The 27,900-nt window shown below is 36.6% G+C and overlaps 1 protein-coding gene across 3 annotated transcripts in view; it reads left to right on the top strand.

Moving 5' to 3' along the window:
* PPP1CB (protein phosphatase 1 catalytic subunit beta) overlaps positions 1–27,440 on the top strand; it is a 46,156-nt gene extending 18,716 nt beyond the window's left edge. For 2 of the 3 annotated variants that reach the window (XM_077774194.1, XM_077774195.1), the window contains 7 exons: positions 6,047–6,178; positions 8,047–8,277; positions 10,643–10,747; positions 12,564–12,635; positions 19,461–19,612; positions 22,595–22,729; positions 25,613–27,440. In XM_077774194.1, the coding sequence (XP_077630320.1) occupies positions 6,047–6,178; positions 8,047–8,277; positions 10,643–10,747; positions 12,564–12,635; positions 19,461–19,612; positions 22,595–22,729; positions 25,613–25,717 (932 nt within the window). In that variant the 3' untranslated portion in view covers positions 25,718–27,440. Of the gene's footprint in view, positions 1–3,114; positions 3,203–6,046; positions 6,179–8,046; positions 8,278–10,642; positions 10,748–12,563; positions 12,636–19,460; positions 19,613–22,594; positions 22,730–25,612 lie in introns of those variants that run through there. The other variant, XM_077774196.1, reaches the window with a different exon arrangement.
* The last annotated feature ends 460 nt before the right edge of the window (positions 27,441–27,900 follow it).

Raw genomic sequence — 27,900 nt, 5'->3', positions numbered from 1 at the left:
TCTCTCTTTCTCAAAAATAAATAAAAACAAAAAAATTTTAAAAAAATAAGAAAACACATTTCCAAAGCAGCACCCTTTCAATTCAATTCAATGAAAGTGTGCAAGACTGCTCCTTAAACACTACAAAACATTGATGAGATAAACACATAACTTAAAGAAAAGGAGAGAGACCATGGTTATGGAAGACTCCAAATTACTAAGGTAATTCTCCCTGGATATATTAATTCCCAGTTAAAACTCCCACAAGTTGCACCGGGTGTTATATGGAAACCAACTTGACAATAACCTATTTGTGAAACATTAAAAAAAATTTTTTAAATAAAAAAAATTTAAAAACTCCCACAAGTTGAGGGTGAGGAGAAATAGACAAGCCAATTTTTTTTTTTAATGTTTTTATTTATTTCTAGGAGAGAGAGAGAGAGACAGCGTGAGCAGGGGAGGGTCAGAGAGAGAGGGAGTCACAGACTGAAACAGGCTCCAGGCTCCGAGCTGGCAGTCAGCACAGAGCCCGACGCGGGGCTCGAACCCACGAACCGCAAGATCATGACCTAAGCGAAAGTCGGACGCTTAGCTGACTAAGCCACCCAGGCGCCCCGACAAGCCAATTTTAAAACACATTTGACTATGCAAAAGGACCTAGATTAGCAAAGGCAATCTTAACAGAGTTGGAATGCTTACATTACAAGATAACTTTATTAAAAATCAACAGTTGGGGCGCCTGGGTGGTTCAGTCCATTAAGCATCCAAGTCTTGATATGGTTCAGATCACCTCAGGTGATCTCATGGTGATGAGGTCAAGCCCCCCCACCCCCGCCCCCAATGAGCATGGAGCCTGCTTGGGATTCTCTCTCTCGCTCTTGTCACCTCCCAAGGTTGTTCTCATGCACACGGTGCATGCTTGCTCTCTCTCTCACTCAAACTTTTTTAAAAAGCTACAGTAATTAAAATGTACTGCTGTAAAAATAAACAGATTAATGGACTATATGGAGTGTCGAGAAATGGACCCATTCATGAGTGGCCACCTGATTTGTCTACAAAGCTCCCCCTACAGTTCTGTGGAGAAAGGATGATCTTTACAATAAATAGTGCTAAATCAATTGGATATCTCTATGGATAAAAATGAACTTTGACCTTTACCTCAAACTATACACAAAACTAAGTCAAGATATAGGCTAACACAGTAAAGCATCTAGAAGGAAACATAAGGAAATAAGTTTAGAGGAGGTTAACATCTTGAAGATGTTAAAACATTAAAATTAAGAAGGATTTATATGCATTAAAATAAGGAACTCCTGTTCATCAAAAGAGAGCGTTGAGAGAAAAAACAAGCCATAAACTGGGAAGAGATACTTGTAATACACGGATCCAACAAAAGATTCATCTGGAATATATCAAGAATTTCTACAAGTCATTTTTTAAGACAGACCGCTAACCAAAACCATAAACTTTACAAAAAATGATATCCGAATGCCCTATAAAGTATGTAAAAAGATACTCAGCATTACTTATCAGGGAAAAGCAAATTAAAATCTCATTGAATACCAGTATACACCAAACAAAATGGCTAAAGTTTAAGACTAATAATACCAGTGTTGTTAATGATGTAGAGCATCATTTTTTTTTTTTTTTTTTTTTAGAGCATCATTATTGGTGGGTTGTAAATTGGTATAACCACTTTAGGAAAATGGCTGTCTCTACTTCTTAATTAAGCTGAGGCTTTCCTGTGACCCAGCAATTCTGTGTTTTATATATACCAAGAGAAATGTATGCAGATGCTCATGAGCATTTGTAAAATCTCTAAATTCACCAAATAGAGTAGATAAATATATTGTGGTATTTGATACAATGAAATACTTCAAATGGCTGCTGAACACAATAACATGGATTTCACAGAATGAGCAAAAAAGTATATATATTGTATATTTCTATTTATCCAAATTCAATGAGGCAGATTAATCATATTGAAAGAAATAATAGTAACTTTGGGCATTATTTTTTGAATGGTTAAAGGTATAAGGGAGCCTTCAGGGTTTCTGGAAATATTCTGTATCTTGATGTGTATGGTGATGTTTTAGGTGTATACATAGTTAAAATTTGGGGAACCAAACTGACTGGGTGGCTCAGTCAGTTAAGCCTCCTGACTTCATCTCAGGTCATGATCTCCTAGCTTATGAGTTCAAGCCCCGCATCAGGCTCAGTGCTGACAGCTCGGAGCCTGGAACTTGATTTGGATTCTGTGACTCCCTCTCTCTCTCTCTGCCCCTCCCCCCCCAAGAAGAAATAAACATTAAAAATTCTAAATTTATTGAGTAAATGCCCAGACTTTTAGTGTACTTTACTGTATGTATGTGATACCTCAAAATACTTTCTAAACGCAACATTATAGTAGATATTTCCTATAACGGCATTTTTTAAATGTTTTTTTTTTTTTTTAATTTCTGAGAGAGAGACAGCATGAGCAGGGGAGGGTCAGAGAGAAAGGGAGACACAGAATCAGAAGCAGGCTCCAGGCTCTGAGCTAGCTGTCAGCACAGAGCCCGACACGGGGCTCAAACCCACGAACCATGAGATCATGACCTAAGCCGAAGTCGGACACTCAACCGACTGAGCCACCCAGGCACCCCTCTATAATGGCGTTTTTACCTGGCTTACAATTATTGCCTGCTCAATTTTTGGGGGGTAGGGGGAACTTTTTTTTTTTGTGGTAGCAGAGTGGGGAGAGTGTTGAGTTAGAAGACTTTGGTTCTAAATTCTTCTCTGCTGATTTTACTCATTCTAATTTTATAAAACCTGGGCTCCCTGATTTTGTTCAAGTTTTTAACTCTCTTTCTATTGTTGTATAGATAATAACTTCCCTTTCTAATTCTTGGGGTATCAAAAGAATTAAATGAGATGGTTGATGTGAAATTGCTTTGCACCTAATGAATTGTGCAGGTTTCTAGTATTTTCATAATCTAGCTAGATGCTTGTATTTAAGTTCATATACCCAAATTCTGGAATCCTTCATGGATACTGTGGTAGTAAACTAGTTCCTCTTTGTTAATAGGTTGCCTTGATTTACTCCCTTTTTTCAGATCACTGAGAAATTTGAAATGCTCTTGGAAATTTGGATGTACATACTGGTGGGAGTACATGAGGGAGCAGGACTTTTGAATTGACAGACAGCTGGGATTGCCCTGAGCCATCTATCATCTTTTCCCAAGTATTTGGCTAATTTATTCCTAAGATTTGGTCATTTGTTAAATGCTAAACCTTTAGAAGAACTTTAGTTTCTCTAACTGCATTTCATCAACTCTTAGAAGCGATTTGATTATACAGTGCTCCATTGTTTTATATGCCACTGAGAGGCAAAAAGCAACTGCCAATTAAAATTTTAAGAAATTATTGATTGCAAAGTATCTCTGAACTTAAAAGAATATTAAGTGGGTAAAAAAACATGCAGCTTAAAACTCCATGAAATTTTATGCAGTGTGTTTTTGTTTTAGTAAATTTTTAGTTTTATGGATTAGCATGACTTCTAAATTGAATCATTTTTAGCTCTTTAAAAACGTTAGTCAAAGTACACCTTAGTGTAACCTAAATTACTTAGGAGGTCAAAATTAAACACATAATTTACAGAGAAAATAAAACAAATATAAGATAAAATATTCACCACTGTAATTGAGACACTTTAAATTGACACATCAGAGTGGCCCTCACTAGTTTTAATGATTGCCATCAAGTTACAACTAAATGTTGGTAACTTAAACAGTGTTTTATTACTACAGATTCATAACAAAAATTGTGGGAACTTTCTTAAGAGCCAAAAGTATTTTGTTTGTCTTGTCCATTGCTGTTATCTTTAAATAATTATTTCTGGGTGAGTATTTGTCATCTGAAAGCAACAAGAGATCTTTAATCCTTCGAGAAAAATACTATTTTTCCCTGCAAGTAAAGCAGATAGGTACTTGATGCACTGATGGTAAAACTGTATTTTGCAAATATCATTTCCCATGCAGTTAAGACTTAATGCCAAAATTAAGAATTTTACAGAGAATTGCATCTAAGCTAGTACTGTAGATACTTAATGAAAGGAACTAAGTAAGGTGCCCTGTTTGGTCTTAGAAAAATCCACGTATCTATGGGAAGTAGGTAATTGATGTTTGTGAGCTAGTACTAATGTAGAAGCTATCATAAAGTTCTCATAATAAAAGCAGTTCTGCTGATCATGTTTTGAATTTCAGGGATGATCTTATTAACAATCATATTTGCTAAAGTACATTTCAACAGTGTTTGTCTTTCCTGTTACTTATATATCACTTAGATATCATGTTATGTATTCACAGGTTGACTTTTCTTTGTGGGGCTCCTTTTTTAAAAAACCTCTCAACCTGACAGAAGAATCATAGCTGTCTTTAACAAGAAATGTGTGGACTTAATTGTAAATGGGAAATAGTAGGGATATATAGAGATACAGTGTGCTTTCTTTTTTAAAATGCCTTTTCAGCCTTTACACTGTTGGTGGGAATGTAAACTGATGCAGCCGCTTTGGAAAACAGTATGGAAGTTCCTCAAAAAATTAAAAATAGAACTATCCTATGATCCAGCAATAGCACCACTAGGAATTTATCCAAAGGATATAGGAGTGCTGATTCATAGAGGCACTTGTACCCCAATTTTTATAGCAGCACTTTCAGCAATAGCCAGATCATAGAAAAAGCCCAGATGTCCATCAGCTGATGAATGGATCAAGAAGATGTGGTTTATATATACAATGGAATACTACTTGGCAAAAAGAAAGAATGAAATCCTGCCATTTGCAACAATGTGGTTGGAATTGGAGGGTATTATGCTAAGTGAAATAAGTCAGAGAAAGACAGATACCATATGTTTTCACTCATATGTGGAATTTGAGAAACTTAACAGAAGACTAATGGGGAAGGGAAGGGGAAAAATTAGTTTCAAGCAGAGAGGGAGGCAAATCCATGAGACTCTAAAATAAAGAGAACAGGGGCACCTGGGTGGCTTAGTCGGTTAAGCGTCCGACTTTCGCTTAGGTCATGATCTCGCGGTTCATGGGTTCGAGCCCTGCGTCGGGCTCTGTGCTGACTGCCAGCTCAGAGCCTGGAGCCTGTTTCAGTCTGTGACTCCCTCTTTCTCTGACCCTCCCCTGCTCACGCTGTCTCTCTCTCTCTCTCCTAGAAATAAATAAAAAATAAAATAAAGAGAACAAACTGAGGGTTGATGGGAGAGGGGCGCAGGAAGGAGAGGAGAAAATGGGTGATGGGCATGGAGGAGGGCACTTGTTGGGATGAGCACTGGGTGTTGTATGTAAACGATGAATCATGGGAATCTACCCCTGAAACCAAGAGGGTACTATATACACTGTATATTAGCTAAAATTCTTAATAAGACTGTTAATAATTTTTCAAGGATGGTGTGAAACTGAATCACCTACTGACAGCCACTTTGTCTCATTTCCCTTTCTTCATAGCCACTGGTTCTTAATGATGCTATTTTGGCTTTTTCCTAATTGTGAGACTTTGCTGAGAGAGTAGACTATCCTCAAAGCTGCTGTCCCTAAAACCATTTAGGTCTCTTGGGCTGCACGGTTGGCCACTGGAAAGCACAGGGGACTGCATTTCTGTGGCAGCAGCCTTGAGGAGCATCATTAGAAACCAGCAGCAATAAAGATAGAAAGGCAGAGATCACTGGAATAACCTTACCGTTAGCCATAGGACACAATAGATATCTGGCAGTTTGCTGTCTGTCTGACTTTCTGGACCTTTAAAATACGGGCATGACTTTTTTTTTTCTTTAATTTTAATGTTTATTTATTTTTGAGAGAAAGAGGCAGAGTGTAACAGGCTCCAGGCTCTGAGCTGTCAGCACAGACGGGACATGGGGCTCGAACCCACAGACCACGAGATCATGACCTGAGCCGAAGTCAGATGCTTAACCGACTGAGCCATCCAGGCACCCCACTGACTTTTTTTTTTTTAAGGATTATTTATTTATTTTATAGATAAATTTTCAAAAACTGACCATTTTGTTCATTGTTTAACAGTACGAGGATGTCGTCCAGGAAAGATTGTGCAGATGACTGAAGCAGAAGTTCGGGGCTTATGTATTAAGTCTCGGGAGATCTTTCTCAGCCAGCCTATTCTTTTGGAATTGGAAGCACCGCTGAAAATTTGTGGTATGTAATCGGGTTAAGTTGGAAACAGTCTATTTTGAATACCAGTTTTCCACCCCTAACTAAACTGAAGGTGATCTAGAGAAAACAATTTAAAATTTTTCTACAAGAAAGATTGATAGGTTTGATTACATAAAATACAAAAATTAAAATTTTCATAAAATAAGTTACAGACAATATTTATGTATACATCAGATAAAAAGATTGCTGTTCACAATTTTTGTTTCTTAGAAATAAATACGAAAGACCATACAATTGAAGATCTTTTTTTTAAGGTAGATTTTAGAAATTCACAGGGCCAATAAATGTAAGATCCTCAGCCTCAGTAGTAGTCAGTGAAATACAATTTAAAAACAAATCCAAGATTCTAGACATACTGAAAAAAAAAAGTCTAAAACTGATAATCCAGTGTTGTCAAGGATGTAGAGAAATGTGTATTTTGGTACACCAGTTACAAAAAAAACTAGAGTTTGGGGGTCAGTATGGCAATTTCCATGGTGTTAGAGTGGCTTTTGGCCAAAAAACAAAAACTTACAACCTTAGGTTGAGTGATCACATTGTTTTAACCAGAAAAGTTGTTGTACAGAAAGCATCTCTCTATAGCTCACATAACAGTGGGAAGTGGTAAAGTATGTATCATATTGGCTTTTGGTTTGATAACTTGTAGTGGCTATTTGTGTGTAGGACATAGCTTTTATGGACTTAATCATCTTTTGCTCGGTCGAGGACTATTTTCGTATGTAAAAATTTTCACTGTCCTGCATGTTTCTTAGTGATCCACATTCATACCTTGTAATTTGCAGGTGCTTAGTGTGCTCTTTACTTTTTTTTCCCCTCTTTCTTGTGTTTATTAAGTCATGTGCTTGGTGCTCCTTGGTACAGTACCTAGCAAATAAAAGATAGTAGCTAAGTAAATGTTTCTTGAATAAATTAATTAGCTTAGAATATCACCTGTAAGTAAGAGGTAGTATGGTATTTTGTGGAGTGGAGCCTGGCTGGCTTAGTTGGTAGATCATGCAACTCTTGATCTCAGAGTTGTGAGTTCAAGTCCCACATTGTGTGTAGAGATGACTTAAAAATAAAATCTTAAAATGAAGAATTTTGTGGAAATGATCGTCTCTTCTATGAATTTAAATGAAACAAATGTAGTTATTTGTAACATTTTAAAATGATTCAAATTCTCTACAAGGTACTCTTTAAAATGCCTTGATATAGAAATAATTTGAGGGTAATAGATGTTAGTTATACTAAATATTTCTAAGTTCTGACTGCCTCACTCTTGGGTATAACAAAGTGACTGATGTTAAACTACCAGATAGTAAGAATAACTGTATTATATTGTATAACAGATTACTCCAAAACTTCATGTTAAAACAGCAAGAATTTATTACCTCCTAGTTTCTATGTGTCAGGAATTCAGGCACAGTTAAGCTGGGTCCTCTGGTTCTGGGCCTCACAAGGCTGCGATCTAGGTGTCATCTGAGACTACATTAATCTCAAGGCTCAACGATGAAAAGATTCAGTTCCTTATGGGCTGATGGACTAAGGGCTTGGTTCCTAAGAAGTTGTTGGCCAGGGGCCTCCTTCAGGTCTTCACCATGTGTGCTTCTCCATAAGGCAGCTGGCTTCAGCATCCAGAGTGAGAGATGGCAAGAGTACAAGCAGATTGGAACTCATGATCTTTTGTAAACCTAATTTCAGAAGTGACAGCCCATCCCACTTTATCTGTCTCCTTTTTGTTAGAAGCAAGTCACCAGCTCCAGCCCACATTCAAGGGGAGAGGATTACACAAGGGTGTAAACATTGGGAATCATTTGAAGCTGCTTCCCACAGTAACCAAATGCTCTAAAATCGTCTTTTTCTATTTTCAGGAGATATTCATGGACAGTATACAGATTTACTGCGATTATTTGAATATGGAGGTTTCCCACCAGAAGCCAACTATCTTTTCTTAGGAGATTATGTGGATAGAGGAAAGCAGTCTTTGGAAACCATTTGTTTGCTATTGGCTTATAAAATAAAATATCCAGAGAACTTCTTTCTCTTAAGAGGAAACCATGAGTGTGCTAGCATCAATCGCATTTATGGATTCTATGATGAATGTAAGTAAAAATTAAAATTTATCTTTTATTAATGGGAAAATTCCCTAATATTCCCTAATATAATTTTTCACTTCAAAAGAGTTCTTTTGATTCAGTTTTTTTAACACTTTTTTTTAATGTTTATTTATTTTTGAGAGACAGAGCACAAGCAAGAGAGGAGCAGAGAGAGGGAAACACAGAATCTGAAGCAGGCTCCAGGCTCTGAGCTGTCAGCACAGAGCCCGATGTAGGGCTTGAACTCACAAACTATGAGATCATAACCTGAGCCGAAGTCGGATGCTTAACCGACTGAGCCACTGAGGCGCCCCCAGTTTTTGTTTTTGTTTTGTTTTGTTTTTTGATAGAATTTACCGCGCATAGGACCAAGAATAATCTTCAGTGGTAGAGGAACCTGAAACCTGGAAACATGTTACTGATTAAACTAGTCTTTGGGATTTCCAAGATCATGGTATTTCAAGTTCACTGCAACTTACTCACCTGAAAGGCCCTCTTATAATTCGTTCATGTAGTAAAATATCTACCTGAAATAGAGGTCACTATAGACAATAGCCTTTGGTTTTCTAGTGTCTATTAAGATTTTAGCTCGAGCATTCTTGTGATAAGATGGAAATTTTCATTGGCCTTGTGTCACAAGAAATACTGAGAAGTTGTGAGGCGCCTGGGTGGCTCAGTTAAGCATCCAGTTCTTGATGTCGGCTCAGGTCATAATCTCACAGTTCAGGAGTTTAAGCCTCACATCCACACTGTCGGTGCAGAACCTGCTTGGGATTCTCTCTCTGCCCCTCTGCTGCACACCTGCAGTGCTCTCTTTATCCCTCTCTTTCTTCCTCAAAATAAACTTTAAAAAAGAAAAATATTGAGAAGTTCTATGAAATTATTTCAAAGTTGAAGTTTATTCTTAGAATTTTAATTTATGCCTATAAAGTTAGAGAAATGAGGATACCAACTACTCTGGCATACCTTACTGTACTCCTTTTCATCAGTAAGAAATCACTGATTTGGGGGGGAGAAAAAGAAATCACTGATTTACTGTTTTGTAGTAATGTCTCCAAGTGTTACTAAATTTCTACATTCGAATTTGGTGTTTTGCTTTTGTTAGAGTATTGGAAAGAACACAGTTTGGTTAATTACAATTTAGAACCAATTACAACGATTTTCAAATTGAATTGATTGTTTTTTGATGTTGAATTCTCCATTGGAATCTATTTTTGCTTTTTTCCTTCCTTAAGTATGGTAGAGTCCCAAACTCCTGTCTTCCTGGTTTATATAATCATTTATTTGACAAATATTTGAGGAAGTGTGTATACCAGGCACTGCTCTACACAGTAGGAATGCAGCAGTGCCTGGAGCTGCGTTCTACGAGGATTGATTCTGCATCTGATTTTACATTGCATTTTTATTTGTAAATTGTATGGTTTCAACTGTTCAGATTGGACCAGTAGACAGGAAGTGGATTGTAGTATATCTAGCTCAGGAAGTTGATTGTAGTACATCTAGCTATAACCATTTTTCTAAAGCTATATGAGGAAAAGACGTGTGTTTTTAAAGACTGACTAAAATATAGGCTTGAGTATCCTCAAGGTCCTATAGAAATGACATCAGCTGAACTAATGTACATGAGAGCAGCTTGTAAAAACTGCTTTGAGTTACACTTTTTCACTGAGAGCCAAGTTATGGCATAAAACATACAAAATTAGTGCTTGTGTCTTTCGTCCCTCCCCGGTGTTAGTGGTTTGCAACTTCTTCCCAAATTCAGGAAGATCAAGTAACGCTATAAAAGTGAACATACACTTAAGATTTATCTTTGTTGTAGCTCTTTATGCTAGACTATAGGAAAATTATAGCCGTTGTGTCTCTATTTATATTTCCTGTGGTGCCAAGTTGTAATTCACTCAAAAGTGAATACCAGTGAAGCATTAGGTGATTGTCCTCTCTTGGCAGTAAATTTATGTTGTGTTACTCAATGCATTAGAGTTAAAATGGACAATCTCCAGAGGCACCCCTTTCACTTCTGCTTACTTATGTGGCGAGGTATTTAACTAATGTACACATTGAATGGAAAAGATAAACTAATAGTCTAGGAGACTATTTCGAAGTTACTATATTATAGTGATCCTAAAAGACAAAAGAGTTTGATATATTTGTTCTGTAAAATAGCATAGTCTTTCAGGTTTTTTAACTTTATAGAAAGTTCTGTATGTTCATTAAATTTATTACCTTTTTAAAAGTATACAAGAAACTCTCATTACAGAAAAAACAAAGTGCTGTATAAAGAATAAAGTTGAAATTATTCATAATCCTGTGGCTATGAGATAACAAATTATAACAGTTTTAAATGTATTTATTCTATTTGTTCTTTTAATAGGCAAACGAAGGTTTAATATTAAATTGTGGAAGACCTTCACCGATTGTTTTAACTGTCTGCCTATAGCTGCCATTGTGGATGAGAAGATCTTCTGTTGTCATGGAGGTAGACCAGTAAATTTGTTTTAAGGGTTTTTCTCACTGTCATTCCATTGTTTAGAAAAGACCTATAGTAACTAGGATGCACGCTGTGGGAAAATATAGCTGTGCTTGTGTGAAAGCTCAAATTATTAAAACTGTTCTAAACAAGGCTAAAATCTCTTTTGTAACTAGAAATTTATGATGATTTATACAAAATGAAAGTTAAGATGAGTACTTGTCTTTATAGAATTTCACATGTGAGGAAAATAACCAGAGTTTTATTTGAAATAATGTCTTCCTTTTGCTTCAGTTTTGATAGAAAAATACCACTTACTACTACTATCAGTCAAAATGAGAGGATCGTGATTACTTTCCTGCCAGTATTAAATACCTTTCATTAGGATCCAGTGCAACTAGGTTTATTATTCCCACATACCAGGAGTTCTAGGCTTTATGTAATACGTCCGTTTTCATCCTAAAGATAATTTTGATAGAATAAGTTATCTTGTATGACTCAAAATAAGCATGAATAAATGCCATGAAAATATATAGATTGTATATTATTTGGCTGTCTTAAGAAATTAAAAACCTATTGATAAGATACATGTTTCCAAAAAAAGTAAGATAAAATATATTTCAAAACATAACTAATTAATGAAGAGGATTTAATTATGTCAGAGTACTTGTAGAGAATAATTTTTATGCAATCTGGGAAGGGCACATGTTTATGGAAGCTTAGGTTTAGAGGGCAGAGTAGACTTTGGAGAGGTACAAAGAATTTGAGATGGTCTTTTTCATGTTGTCTAGTTCAAGGAATGTGTGAGCACTGGCCTAACTAAAATGTCAAGCACATAGGAAATGATGGGTATCAGATTATAGAGATTTGAATACTGAGCAAAGGAGTTTGTTGAATGGTTTAATAACCGTATTGGGTTTCTGTACAGGGAAATAATAAAATACTGTAGGAAAATTAGTTTTTATTAATATGCAGGAAGAATTAAAGTGAAAAATGCTGAAAAGATAGATGTACTTGCCTAAGCCTGAGGTAAAAAATGATTTATTCTTGGAGTGCCTGGGTGGCTCAGTCAGTTAAGCATCCGATTCTTGATTTCAGTTGAGGTCATGATCTCACGGTCCGTGAGTTCAAGCCCTGCATCAGGCTCCATGCTGACAGTGTGGAACTTGCTTGGGATTCTCTCTCCCTCTCTGTCCCTCCCCAACATGTGGGAGCACACGGGCTCCCTCTCTCCCTCTCAAAATAAACATTTTTAATAAATTATTTAGTCTCTGATAGAACATAAGTTACCATATTAATTGAAACATTTTATAGTAGATTCTAAACATTTAGGAAATTGTAGCTCTTGCACATTAGTATACTTAAAAGTCATAATTTAGATGGTACTTGGATTATCCGTAAAAGAGAAATACTAGTTTATATTTATGTACTAAAGATTGCAAAGTGTTTTCATGTGCTTTATCTTGCTTATCCTTCTGATCAACAATTAGACTTTTATGAAGATAATGTTGCAGTGGGATCTAGGAGGTCTTACAGGGCAGTGAGACACTTAAACTTGGAAGTAAACATGTTTAAGATTGGGTGGTAAGAAGTGACAAAAGTGGTAGGAAAGGTTGGAATTGGGTGTGTTCCTGGAGAAGGGCCGAGAATGGTTGGAAAAAAAGAAGAATGGTAAAATTTCTAACTCCATCTATTAAAGATAACATTAAAAGGAACACATTAAGTATTTTTAATTTCAGATAGTGAATCTGCTTTGATTAAATGCTTCTTTATTTGAGTGAAAATTGTTTAGATGTCAGTACTCTGACTCATCTTTCATTTATAGGACTGTCACCAGACCTGCAGTCTATGGAACAGATTCGGAGAATTATGAGACCCACTGATGTTCCTGATACAGGTTGAGTATATGGAGAAGTTTAATTAGTTGCTTTATGTAAACTGTTGACATATTTGAACTTAATTATGTATTTAGTGGAAGTAAGATTGCTATGTTATATCTTTAGTGAAAGTAGAGCTTTTTTTTTTTTAATTTTTTTTTTTAATGTTTTATTTATTTCTAGGAGAGAGAGAGAGAGAGAGACAGCGTGAGCAGGGGAGGGTCAGAAAGAAAGGGAGTCACAGACTGATACAGGCTCCAGGCTCTGAGCTGGCAGTCAGCACAGAGCCCGACGCGGGGCCCGAACCCACGAACCGAGAGATCATGACCTAAGCGAAAGTCGGACACTTAACCAACTAAGCCACCCAGGCGCCCCGAAAGTAGAGCTTTTTTAATAGTCAGTAAGCTAACTACAGATTACTTGCAGTAATATATTCTATTTCCCACTACTTACTTCCCAAGGTGCAATACTTTTAAATTTCATATATAACCTTATTATGGTTGTGTCAAACTTACTTATCACAAAAGATCTTGTTAATTGATTGCCTTAATCTCCCTGTCATTCTAAATTCCTTTATTCATATCAACGTTGGTTAAGTTCTTCAAAGACTTGTTAAAAATTAGTCAAACAGAGGGGTCTGGCTGGCTCAGTTGTTAGATGATGCGACTCTTGATGTCAGGGTCATGAGTTCAAGTCCCATGTTGGGTGTGGAGCCTACTTAAAAAGAATAAATAAATTTGGGGGTGGGCGCCTGAGTAGGTCAGTTCGTTGAGTATGACTTCAGCTGAGGTCATGGTCTCATGGTTCATGAGTTCAAGCTTCACATCACACACCCTGCTGTCAGCACAGAGCCTGCTTCAGATCCTCTGTCCCCCTCTCTCTGCTGCTCCCCCACTCATGTTCCCTCTCTAAAAAATGAATAAACATTTATTTTTGTTTAAAAAATAATTTAAAAGTTCTAAGGATTTTTAAAAAATTAGTCGAAACTTTTAAAAAAATTTTAATGTTTATTTATTTTTGACAGAGAGAAAGAGACAGTACGAGCTACGGAGGGGCAGAAAGAGAGGGAAACAGAATTCAGTGCAGGCTTGAGGCTCTGGCCTGTCAGCACAGAGCTTGACATGGGGCTCAAACTCACAAACTGAGATCATGACCTGAGCCAAAGTCGGATGCTTAACTCATTGAGCCACCCAGGGGCCCCAAAAGTGTTTTAATTAAAATAATTTTTCTTGGAGCACCTAGCTGGCTCAGTCCTGGAGTGTGTGATGCTTGATCTCAAGGTTGTGAGTTTGAGCTCCACATTGGGCATAGAGATTGCTTAAAAAATAAAATCTTTAAAATATAGTAATTTTTCTTAGCTAAAAGTTAACTGTTCAAACATTCAGGATAACTCTTAGGTAAGTGAAGAAGTCAAAGAAAAGCAAGTAAGTTCTAGTTGAGGATAAATTGCCCTGTTGATGAACAAATGAGCCTAATGTAATTTTCTAAATAAATTTCAGGCCTAACTTTTCTGTTGGCTTTTTTTTTTTTTTTTAATGTTGTATTTATTTCTGAGAGAGAGACAGCATGAGCAGGGGAAAGTCAGAGAGAGAGGGAAACAGAATCTGAAACAGGCTCCAGGCTCTGAGCTGGCTGTCAGCACGGAGCCTGATGCGGGGCTCGAACCCACGAACTGGAGATCATGACCTGAGCCACCCAGGCGCCCCTTCTGTTGGCTTTTAAATGGTAATTATTCATAGTTGAGTGCGAGTATGTGTACTAAGATGTATACTAATCATGGCATTTATATTCATAAAATGCTATGATAAGGGCACTTGGGTGGCTCAGTCAGTTAAGTATCTGACTTCAGCTCAGGTCCTGATCTTGCAGTTCGTGAGTTCAAGCTCCATGTCAGGCTCTGTGCTGACAACTCAGAGCCTGGAACCTGCTTCAGATTCTGTGCCTCCTCCTCTCTCTGCACTCCCCCCACTCGCACCCTCTCTCTCTCGAAAATAAACATTAAAAAAAATTTTTTTAATTAGAAAATGCTGTGATAACCTATGAATTGAATGCAGTAAAATTCTGCTTTTCTATCCACCTTTCGCTTAAAACATCAATACCATTTTTTGGTGGCATTTTCTGACACTGAATGTTTATAGTTTTTCCACATCACAACCTATTCTCCCATACTTTACCTATCTAACATTTAATTCAATTCTGACACTAATTCCTGGAATTAGCCAGGACTCTACAGGTTAAGGGCTCCATTTCACAAGAGTGCCCCTACACTACTGCCCAGCCAGAATTCTGGGATTCCCACAACCACTTCCTCAGATGCTTTACTTATATTTATCAGCTTATCATAAAGGGATACAACTCAGGAACTGCCAAATGGAAAAGATTTGTCGGGCAAGGTATTAGTTGGGGAACAGTTTCCACACCCTTTAGCATCAGTGTGTTCAACAACTGTAAGCTTCCCAAGTCCAGTTGTTCAAGAGTTTTTATTGAGTTTAATTTCTAGCCCACCTCTCTAGGAGGAGGGGGCAGCTGAAATTTCCAATCCTCTAATCCTGTGTTTGGTCTTGCTGTTGACTGTCCCCATTGTAACTTGTTTTTGAGGGACCTGGATCATTTCATTAGCATACACTCAGGTGTGGTGGAAAGGGGCTCCTTATGAATAACAAAAAATACCCCGCAGGTCATCTGGGTGACTCTGCTGGTTAAGCAACAGACTTTGGCTCAGGTCATGATCTCGTGGTTTGTGAGTTCAAGCCTTCCGTCATGCTCTGTGCTGACAGCTCAGAGCCTGCTTCACATTCTAGCTCCCTCTCTCTCTCTGCCTCTTCTCCACGCGTGCCTGCAGTCTCTCTCTCCCAAATAAGTAAACATTAAAAAAAAGATACCCTTGTCACTCAGGAACGTCCAAAGATTTTAGGAGCTGTGTTCCAGGAATGGGAACAAAAACCAAATATATTTTTATTATATTACACTGTCTTACTGTTTAAACGCATTAATATAAACAAAACTGTCCTATCTGTTTCTACCAGACTTTTTTTTTTTTAATGTTTTATTTATTTCTAGGAGAGAGAGAGACAGCGTGAGCAGGGGAGGGTCAGAGAGAGAGGGAGTCCCAGACTGAAACAGGCTCCAGGCTCTGAGCTGGCAGTCAGCACAGAGCCCAACACGGGGCTCGAACCCACGAACCACGACATCATGACCTAAGCGACAGTATGACGCTTAACCGACTAAGCCACCCAGGCGCCCCTACCAGACTTTTTTTTAATGAATGTATGTTATTGGATTAGTTGTCCTATCATTATTTGTGTAATCAGATCCACCCTTTATATGTTGTATTCATCAGTTCTCAACTTGAATATCTTCAAAATGAGGATTGCCTAGAGTGCCAAAGGGTCTAGAAATCCTTTATATTTTAAGAATGTCATGTAAATGAAAAAATAAAGATGTTTTAGCTTTCTGATGAGAGGATTGTTTACTGGTAGTTTTTTTTCTTCTCAAATTTTTATTTAAATTCCAGTTAGTTAACATAGAGTGCAGTATTGGTTTCAGAAGTAGAATTCACTGATTCATCACTTACATACAATAACCCGTGCTCATGACAGCAGGTGCCCTCCTGAATACCCATCACCCATTTAGTGCATCCCCCATCCACTTGCCTCTTGAATTCCATATATGAGTGAAATCATATGGTATTTGTCTTTGACTGACTGACTGACTTCACTCAGCATAATATAACTCAATCTATATCATTGCAAATGGCAAGATTCTGTTCTTTTTGATTGTGGTGTAATATTCGTGTGTGTGTGTGTGTGTGTGTGTGTGTGTGTGTATGTACACCACATCTTTATCCATTCACCAATTGATGGACATTTGGGCTCTTTCCATAGTTTGGCTATTGTTGATAATGCTGTTATAAACACTGGGGTGCATGTACCCTTTCGAATCTGTATTTTTGTATCCTTTGGATAAATAACTAGTAGTGCAACTGCTGAATATTAGGGTAGTTCTATTTCTGACCTTTTGAGGAACCTTCATACTGTTTTCCATAATGCCTCCACCAGTATGCATCCCCACCAGCAGTGCAAGAGGATTTCCCCTTTGTCCCCATCCTCACCAACACCTATTGTTTCTGTGTTGTTAATTTTAGACATTCTGATAGGTGTGAGGTGGTATCTCATTGTAGTTTTAATTTGTATTTCCCTGATGATAAGTGATATTGAACATCTTCTCATGTTTCAGTGGTCTATATGTCTTTGGAAAAATGTCTGTTCATGTATTCTGCCCATTTCTTACCTGGATTATTTGTTTCTTTTGGTGTTGATAAGTTCTTTATTGATTTTGGATACCAGACCTTTATCCAATATGTCATTTTCATATATCTTCTCCCATTCTGAAAGTTGCCTTTGAGTTTTGTTGATTGTTTACTTTGCTGTGCTTTTTATCTTGATGAAGTCTCAGAGGTTCATTTTTGCTTTTGTTGCCTTTGCCTCTGGTGATGTGTCTAATAAGAAGTTGCTGCAGCTGAAGTCAAAGAGGTTGCTGCCTGTGTTCTCTAGGATTTTGGTGGTCTTTCATCCATTTTGAATTTATTTTTGTGGTCCAGTGGTGGTCCAGTTTCATTCTTCTCATACTGCTGTCCAGTTTTCCGAACACTGTTGAAGAGATTCTCTTTTTCCATACTGGTAATTTTGTAAAGGGAAGTTGATTATCAAGTAGGGTTGGACTAGATGGCTACTAAGTACATTTCCTACTCATAAGATCAAAAGAGTCTATTAAAAGGTAGTGATTAAAAAATATTTATGAACTCAGGCACCTGGGTGGCTCAGTCAGTTAAGCATCCAACTTTGGCTTAGGTCATGCTCTCATGGTTCATGGGTTCAAGGCCTGCATTGGGCTTTCTGCTGTCAGCACAGAACCCACTTCAGATCTTCTGTCCCCCTCTCTCTGCTTGTCCCCCATTCATTCTCTTTCCTTCTCTCTCTCAAAAATAAACATTAGACATTAAAACATTAGAAAATATTTATGAGCCAATGCCTGAGCTCAACATGGCTAACCTTCAAACTTTTATGAACGTACATTTGGTTGTTTTATTTCAATTGTGATTGGATTGTTTTGTTCGGTGTACTGAAATCCTGATAATATCACTCAAAATGCTTCTCCTGATTAAACATCAACCATTATAAACAGGTGTATAGATCCTCTTGTCATTAAGCCACTGATATATTGCATATTGTAGTAAGTTGCTTCATAACTTAGTTGCACAAGTAACAGTTTGTATTAAGTACAAAAGGGGGGAAACATGCATTTACCAGATTTTAAATATAATTATATAGAGTGTGTTTGACTAAACCTGATACAGCTTTGGAGTTGTGGTGGGGGTCTGAGCCAACAGCCAGGAAAGAATTCTTGAGACAACTTTGGTGCAAAAAGGTGATTTGAGACTATCCCAATGGGATTTGTATACTGGTGGACTTCTTAAAGCGTCTCAGCAAGAGCTTAGGAAATAATGATAGAAATTAAGAGTATATTACCACCAATTAGTTCTACAAGGTAATTTTAGATGGTTCCCCTTTTAAGACAAGCGATATGTTAGGACTCAAAAAGAAGTTCTCCTTTCCTCATAGAGCCTATATTAAGTTTACAGATTATCAAAAATCTTGAAACTGGCTCATTCTAAAAAAAAAAAAAAAAAAAGGCATCCCTTAGCACCACAGTTTTTACAAAAGTACTTAATATCACCATCTCAGCATCCACCCCCTCTTAAGTCTCAGTAGAGTTTGACTTATTACCGTTCTCTTTTCATCCAGCAACAAATAGCTTTCATTAAGGTCTGATGATACAATTGTAAGTGGCACATTTTTGGGGTTTATCCTGCTCTACTTGTTCATTGTACTTGAATCTTAACCATTTCCTACTTCTAGATAATTCTTACCCCTTTCAGGAGATCTCTACTGTTCTAATCTCTTCCTTTTGTTTTGACTATTCCTTCTCAGTACTTTTGGCTCGTTCTGCTTTCTCCTTTGTCTGCATGTTAAATGTTTGGTTCCTCAGAGCTCATTAGTGGTCTTCTCACTTGACATTCCCAAGGTAGTCTGAGTCCCTCCTAAGATTTATACTACAAGTATGATAAAGATTCCCAGATATTTTTAACTCTGACCTCTTTTCTTATGCCTGACAATAAAGCCAAGAATCTGTTCTCATTTTGTTCATCCATATTTCATTTAAATCCTCCAGGCCTTTATAGAAAATGTTTTCTTCCCTCAAATTGATCATTAGATCAATACAGTTCCAGTGAAATCTCACTTAAGTTAATGGAATTACACTAACTGATTCAGAAGTATATATGTGGAAAAGCAAAGGTTTGAAAGTAACCAAGATAATCCTGGAGAAAAACGTTAGGTGGGGATACTACCCCTACCAAATATAAAGATTTATTTAAAAGCTTTAGTGTGTTATTGGGTTAGGGATAAATCAGTGGATTAATTTAATAGATTGGTGCCCAGAAATAGTGTAAGTAGCCTCTATTCAGGAAATGATGCTGAGTCAATTGCTTGTTCGTATTGAGAAACTGTACAGAAGAAACAGCCTTTTCCATATATTGTGTGCTTAGAGTGTGCCATACACATACTTCCTGTTTGTGGGTTGAGTTGGGAGGTGCTACTTTCAGCCAGGCAAAATTGTATGGGTGGGCTAGCAAAGAGGGGCTGAATTCAGTAGGCTGGGATACTAGGGAGCAAGTGATGGTTACTATTTATTAAAGGGTAAGAGGGCATGAGAAGAAATGTGATACAGATATACTTTATAAACCTAATTTTGTTTTTTCATTGCTGTGTTTTTATTCTTTAAAGGTTTGCTCTGTGATTTGCTGTGGTCTGACCCAGATAAAGATGTGCAAGGCTGGGGAGAAAATGATCGTGGTGTTTCCTTCACTTTTGGAGCTGATGTAGTCAGTAAATTTCTGAATCGTCATGATTTAGATTTGATTTGTCGAGCTCATCAGGTATGAAATCTAAAACTTGTGAACATTTTAATATTTATTTACACAATTCTGCTTACACAAAAAAGCTAATTAACAAGGAAAGTAGTAGAAGAGATGAAGCCTATATACCTTGATCTCACAATCAATAATTTGTTAACCCTTTCTCGCCCTTTGGAGGAAGTGTTTCAAACTGATTTATATTTTGCGGTATACTACAATGCTGACAGAGTTTTTGGTGCTTGTCTGAAGCGTTCTAGAAATACTTGATCCCATTTTAATATAATGTTTATGTATTTTAGATAACAGTCAAATGCCCCTAGTATTAAAGGACACTTTTGAGACAGCTGAGAAAATTCGATTATAGACTGGGTGTTAGATATCAAGGAGTCACTGTTCACTGTTTAAGTCTTCTGATAATAACATTATTATGTAAGAAGGGTGTCCATTTTTTAGAAATACATACCCAAGTATATAGAGGTAAGATGACGTGTCTAGGATTTGCTTTAAAATACATCTGCATTGGGGCGCCTGGCTGGCTCAGTCAAAAGAACATGCACCTCTTGATCGTTGTGAGTTCAAAACCCACGTTAGGTGTAGAGATTACTAAAAAAAAGTAAAATTACATCAGTGAGAAAAGGGAGATAAATGAAACAGGTGTAGCAGAATCCTGGTAATTATTGAATCAGGGTGGTGAGAATGAGAGTTTACTGCACTCTACCTCCTTTTGTGTATCTTTGAATTTTCATTATCAAGATACATATTTACTTTTAAAATATAGTTTATTTAGGTTTACTTTTTTTTTTAACATCCACCTCCACTACTATATTCTCTACTCTTTAAGGAAGGGATTGTGACTTGTTGACTTTTAAATATCCACTGCTTTAATTGGTTTTTTTAATGTTTATTTTGAGAGTGAGCATGCATGCTTGTGGGGGAGGGGCAGAGAGAGAGAGAATCCTCAAACTCACGAACCATGAGATCATGACCCGAGCCAAAATCTAGAGTTGGACCCTAACTGACTAACCCACCCAGGAGCCCCAAATGTCCATTGCCTTGTAAACTTACATACTGCAGCATGCATTTAGTGTTTGAATAAATGCTTATTTTAATGATTTGATATGTCAGGTCCTCATGCTCTTTAAAACATAACTGGTAAATACATTCAGTGAAAGGCATTTTTTAAAAATTATTTTTAATGTTTATTTTTGAGACAGAGACTGAGCGGGGGAGGGGCAGAGAGGGAGGCACAGAATCTGAAACAGTCTCCAGGCTCTGAGCTGTCAGCACAAAACCTGATGCAGAGCTTGAACCTACAAACTGTGAGATCCTGACCTGAGCTGAAGTCGGACGCTTAACCAACTTGAGCCACCAGGTGCTCCTCAGTGAAAGGCATTTTTATCAATCTTTTCTGTTTACTTTTGAAAGTACTAAAAGTATTTGAAATTTCTAAGTATAATACTTTTTAAAATTCCTTGTTTTTTCTAGGTCTGTTAAAGGAAAGTTTATTAGGTGCTGAACCACAGTACTTCCCATTTTGGGAGGGCTTTTTACTCCCTATGATACTTGACTACTTCTCTATGTGATCCTGTGGATAAACAAAGATGACTGGTTTCTCATTTTATGCATATGTTGTATATCACAGGTCTTTTTCCTAGCAGAACTTCTCAAATTCAGTTGAAATGAAGTCAAGTCCCCAAATCCTTTGCTTTTGGCAAATGTTTGGTAAATATTGTGTTTCTGATTTAGCTAATTAATAGAAGTCTTCTACTAGATAACAGTGCAGAGTTGCTAAGTTTCCTAATAAGATACCTGCTAGTAATCAGTTTTCTTAACTATAGATTTCCATTCATTGATCTTTTCAAAAATAGATGATGGGGGCACCTGGATGGCTCAGTCAGTTAAGTGTCCAACTTCAGCTCGAGTTATGATCTTGCAGTTCATGAGTTCAAGCCCTGTATCTGGCTCTGTACCCTGTATCTGGCTCTGTGCTTGGTGGTGCAGAGCCTGCTTAGGATTCTCTCTCTCTCTCTTTTGCTCTCAAATTGAATGGATAAAACTTTTTTTAAAGATTTTTTTTTTTTTTAAGAAGTTGGATTTTTGAACTACCTTGTTTTGGACAGTCTTTTTCCAGACACTTCCAAAATCCTATTCTGCTTATTTTCAACCATGTTATCTCTAAAATTAAGAGACATCTGATGGGAAACACCACAAGCTACACTTATATCCTTTTACGATAAACCTGTTTATTTTGTAAACGTGTGAATGAACAAGTGAATAAGCAGACTAGGAACAGAAAGGATATGCTGAGTCCCAAAGACTGTGGCCGAGCTGGAATAGCCAAGATCTTGACAGAAAAGGTTAATATCTAAATTCTACCATGAGGTAATTACAGTAGGAGCATGTACCTGATACTAAGGTAGGATTTCTTTAAAAATGTAAATTCTTTTGGACGTACTTCTTATTAGCAAGTATTGTAGGATAGTTTTGCTTAATCAAAGGATGCCGAAAAGTCTTCAAAAATTATTCTTGCCTACTGTAAATAAATATAAAATATTTATGTTACTGCTTCTACCTCTCAGATTTGTAGAGCTGAGAAATATAAATTGTTTAAATCACTCAAATTGACAACAGAGTCTAGAAACCATGTTAAATCATTTAAGAATTAAGGATTCTGTAGTTGTGATATGTCATCAACCAAGAAGTACTAGGTATCCAAGGTTCTTGTAGACACTGTACCAGTCAGCATATGGAGAGCCTTAGAACTGGTATGATTTTTAAACATTTTATTTATCGTAAATGTACTATTATTTCCTTTAAGCTGAATCCTTGCCATTATATATAAGGCATACAAAAAATTTTTAATATTCGAAGACAACTTTAGAAATAAAACTCAAGCTTCTAAAACAAAACAGTGTTTATTTTTAGGTCTGTCACAATCTCACTAATATGGACAGTTGAGAATTAGCTATAAATTGTTTTTTCTTTTGACTTTTCCTTTGACAGGTGGTGGAAGATGGATATGAATTTTTTGCTAAGCGACAATTGGTAACCCTATTTTCAGCGCCAAATTACTGTGGCGAGTTTGATAATGCTGGTGGAATGATGAGTGTGGATGAAACTTTGATGTGTTCATTTCAGGTATAATATAAATACATATAAATCAGTTTTATTCAGAAGTGATTATCATTCACAGACTTGTTAGAGATTTATGTTTTCATTCACAAATGCTCCAGACTTTTTGGTATATTTGGTATAGTCTAGAAGATGCATCATAAGTCATTTCTACACACTTTTTGTGTAAATACTGAAATTTCCTATCCATAATATAGGTTAAAGCTCTGTTTACATCCACCAGAATAAATATAATTTAAAAAAATCAGCCAATAATGCCAGTCAGAGTGGCTAAAATGAGCAAATCAGAGAACTCTAGATGCTGGCGAGGATGTGGAGAAATGGGCACCCTCCTACACTGTTGGTAGGAATGTAAACTGGTACAGCCCCTATGGAAAACAGTGTGGAGGTTCCTCAGGAAACTAACAATAGAACTCCCCTAGGACCCAGCAATAGCACTGCTAGGAATTTACCCAAGGGATACAGAAATGCTGAGGCATAGGAGCACATGTACCCCAATGTTCATAGCAGCACTCTCCACAATAGCTAAAACATGGAAAGAGCCTAAGTGTCCATCAACAGATGAATGGATCAAGAAGATGTGGTTTATCTATACCATGGAATACTACATGGCAATGAGAAAGAATGAAATCTGGCCATGTGTAGCAACATGGATGGACCTTGAGGGTGTTATGCTGAGCGAAATAAGTCAGGCAGAGAAGGACAAATATCATATGTTTGCACGTATAGGAGGATTAGGAGGAACTTGACGGAAGAACAAGGGGGAGAAGAAGGGCGGAAATGGTGGGGGAAAGGGAGAGAGGCAAACCATGAGAGACTCTTGAATGCTGACAAAAACTGAGGACTGATGGATGTGGGGGGGAGGGGGGATGGGCATGGAGGAGGACACTTGTGGGGATGAGCACTGAGTGTTATGTGGAAACTAATTTGACAATAAACTATTTGTTAAAAAAAAAAAAATCAGCCAGTAACAAGTATTAGTGAGGATGCGGAGAAGTTGGACACTTCAGTAGTGTTGGGGGGTTTGGAAAATGGTACAGCCTCTTGTGGAAACAGTGTGGCATCTCCCCAAAAAGTGAAACAGAGTTTCTCTGTGGCCCAGCAACTCCACTCATAAGTATCCCAAAAAGAACTGAAGGCAGGTACTCAAATATAGGTATATGCATTTCCATAGGAGCATTCTTTATAATTGTCAAAAAATGGAAAACAACCCAGATGTTCATCAAGAAAAGAATGAAAACAAAGTGTGGATTATCCATAAAATGGTGTATTGTTTGACAGTTAAAAGTAATGAAGTACTGATACATGCTACAGAATGAATGAACCTCAAAAACATGATTTCAGTGAAATGAGCCAGTCACAGAAGACCACATATTATATGATTTCATTTATGTGAAGTAGCCAGAAAAGACAAACCAATAGAGAAGGATTAATTTTTCCTTGGAGTTGAAGGAAGTTGAAGTTCAGAGTAATACAGAATGGAAATGGGGAATGATTGCTTATGGGAGCAAGATTTCTTTTTGGAGCGAGAAAACTCTAAAATTAGATTACAGCAGAGGTTGTACAACTGTAAATATTTTTAAAATCATCAACATGTACATTGAAAGCAGTTGGACTTTGATATGTAAAATATATAAATAATGCTTTTTTAAAAGATCTACACATAAAAATTAAGATTAAAGAGTTTGTGACTAACTATTCTCTAAATAGTGGCAGAATTATTATTATTTTACTGTTTCAGGTTTTTATTTAAATTCTAGTTAACATACAGTATATTAGTGGTTTCAGGAGTAGAATTTAGTGAACCGTTACTTAGATATAACACCCAGTGCTCGTACAAGTGTCCTCCTTAATACTCATTAGCCATTGAACTCACCCCCCTGCCCACCTCCTCTCCAGCAACCCTCCAGCAAACTCAGTCTGTTCTCTATAGTTAAGAGTCTGTTTTTTGGTTTGTCTCTATTTTTTCTTTCCCCTGTGTTTATGTTTTGTTTTTTAAATTCCACATGAGTGAAATCACATGGTATTTGTCTTTCTCGACTTATTTTGCTTAACATAATACACTGTAGCTCCATCCACATCATTACAAATGGCAAGATTTCATTCTTTGGATTGGCTGAGTCATATTCATTGTATGTTTATACCACATGTTCTTTAAACGTTCATCAATCAGTGGACATTTGGGCTCTTTCCATGAATTGGCTACTGTTGATAGTGCTACTGTAAACATTGGGATGCATATGTACTCTATTTGTTCCTTTGAGTAAATACCTAGTAGTGCAATTGCTGGATCATAGGACAGTTCTATTTTTAACTTGTGGGGGACCCTTCATACTGTTTTCCAGAGTGACTGCACCACTTTGCATTCCCACCCACAGTGTAAGAGGGATTCCCTTTCTCCACATCCTTGCCAACACCTGTTGTTTCTTGAGTTGTTAAATTTAGCCATTCTGACAGGTGTGAGGGTGGTATCTCATCATAGTTGTGATTGTATTTCCCCGATGAGTGACATGAGTATATTTTCATGTGTCTGTTAGCCAACATTGGTGTTTTGACTCATAAACTAAGTGTTTTTTCCTTACCACAGAGATGCATTAGTTAAAAAAATGTATTTGTTACTTAAATCTAAGGATTGGGTAGTTGGTAGGACTTGTGTGTTTGAGGTTTTGAATTATCAGTGGCTTGACAGATGATAGGAATATTCACTATTCAGTCATCTGCACATTCGAAATGTGAGAACTGTCCATGGAACTTTTCTGTTTTCTATACTTCTATTGAGCCTTTAAAATTTATTTCATATTTTGAAAAGCCTACTATTTATAACAATAATTTTCTTAAACTTTATTGCACTTGAAAGAATAACACTGTTAATAAATTATTTATTTTAAGATATTGAAACCATCTGAAAAGAAAGCTAAGTACCAGTATGGTGGACTGAATTCAGGACGTCCTGTCACTCCACCTCGAACAGCTAATCCACCGAAGAAAAGGTGAAGAAAGGAACTCTATAAAGAAACCATCAGATTTGTTAAGGACATACTTCATAATATATAAGTGTGCACTGTAAAACCATCCAGCCATTTGACACCCTTTATGATGTCACACCTTTAACTTAAGGAGACGGGTAAAGGATCTTAAATTTTTTTCTAATAGAAAGATGTGCTACACTGTATTGTAATAAGTATACTCTGTTATAATATTCAGCAAAGTTAAATTCAAATTCAAAATTACCCATTAAAGTTACATCTTCACGTATCACAGTTTTTAAAGTTGAAAAGCATCCCAGTTAAACTAGATGTGATAGTTACACCAGATGAAAGCATGATGATCCATCTGTGTAATGTGGTTTTAGTGTTGCTTGGTCGTTTAATTATTTTGGGCTTGTTTTGTTTGTTTTGTTTTGTTTTTGCTAGAATAACAGCAAATATTAAAATTTTTTTTCCCCTGAACATTTTTACAAGTGAAATGTGGGAAGAGCTTTAAAGACATTCACCAACTATTAGTTTCCCTTGCTTATTTACTTATGTACCTGTTTAACCTTACTAAGAAAACTTAGGCCTCATTACAGTAAAAATGAATTTCAGAGATTGATATTTTTCAAAAAATAGGCCAACTATCCAATCCAGTGATTGAATCAAACAGTTTGACTGGGCAGACTTCACAGCTGATAGTGAATATTTTGCTTTATACAGAAATTGCCACTGATCTGGATTTGTGCACTCTAATTTTTAACTTATTGATGCTCTATTGTGCAGTAGCATTTCATTTAACTTTAAGATAAGGCTCATATAGTATTACCCAACTAGTTGGTAATGTGATTATGTGGTACCTTGGCTTTAGGTTTTAATTCGCACGAAACACCTTTTGGCATGCTTAACTTTCTGATAACACCCTCACCTGCATTGGTTTTGTTTTTTTGGGTTTTTTGTTGTTGTTGTTGTTGTTGCTATTTGTTTTTAGATCCACAGAACATGAGAATCCTTTTTTGACAAGCCTTGGAAAGCTGACACTATCTCTTTTATCCTCCCTCTGTACGAAGGATGTATTTAAATGAATGCTGGTCAGTGGGACATTTTGTCAACGATGGTTATTGGGTGCTTAACTGTCTAATATTGCCATGTGAATGTTGTATACGATTGTAAGGCTTATGTCACTAAAGATTTTTATTCTGATTTTTCATGATCAAAGTTCATACGATATTGTATAGACCTGCTTTGTAGTGAGCTATAGTAGCAATAATTTCTGTACATGATCAAGGGTTTATTGCAGCATTTTTTTCCTGTTCTCTTTTTTTAAAGGGTTAGTATTAACAAGGAGTAGAAAAGTCAACATAAGGATTTTAGAAGGAGAACTTACAGGACACAGATTTGAGATTCTTTGGATGCGACCCTTTTGGATGTGATTCTAAAAGCTTTTATTGAGTATTGTCAAATTTGTAAGCTTCATAGGGATGGACATCATATTTATAATGCCCTTCTTCTATATGTGCTACCATTGATGTGAAATTCTTGACCTTAATATTGTCTTTGAAAACGTTAAATTGAGAATTCTGTTAACTTACATTTTATGAATTGGCGTATTGTATTACTGCAAGAGATTTGATTTTCAGCACAGTGCAAAGTTCTTTCAAATGCATATGTCTTTTTTTCTAATTCCATTTTGTTTTAAAGCACATTTTAAATGTAGTTTTCTCATTTAGTAAAAGTTGTCTAATTGATATGAAGCCTGACTGGTCATTTTATTTCCTTTTTTCCTCTTCGCAATGAGACATTTAACACATTCTATTCAAACAGATGTCAATATCTTTCCCATATATTGAGTTGATTCTTTTCTGAAAATGTTCTTGTATTGCATGTGTTACATTAGGTTAGGTCACATAGGCTTTTATGTAATGTGATTTGAATGTCATCCTAATTGAAGTATATATAATGTGAACAATTTCTAATACAATTTTAAAGTAATAGTGAAGCAAGTCTAGAAAAATAAACCTTTGACAGGAGATGAGGCAGTCTTATCAGTATTAGTCAAACACATTAATTTGAATTTGACTTACTGCATTTTTAAAATAATAATTCATCCTGTTTGGTATTGAATATGAAAAATAGTAAATTAAGCAAAGTAATATTGGTCACTATATTAAAGAATGGAAATGTATCATGTTTAAAAATTATTCAAGT

This window comes from Crocuta crocuta, unplaced genomic scaffold (assembly GCF_008692635.1).
Source record: "Crocuta crocuta isolate KB4526 unplaced genomic scaffold, BGI_CrCroc_1.0 scaffold246, whole genome shotgun sequence".
In the NCBI taxonomy this organism is placed as follows: domain Eukaryota; kingdom Metazoa; phylum Chordata; class Mammalia; order Carnivora; family Hyaenidae; genus Crocuta; species Crocuta crocuta.
Note: the sequence above shows the minus strand (reverse complement) of the source record. Positions and strands in the feature narration are given on the sequence as shown.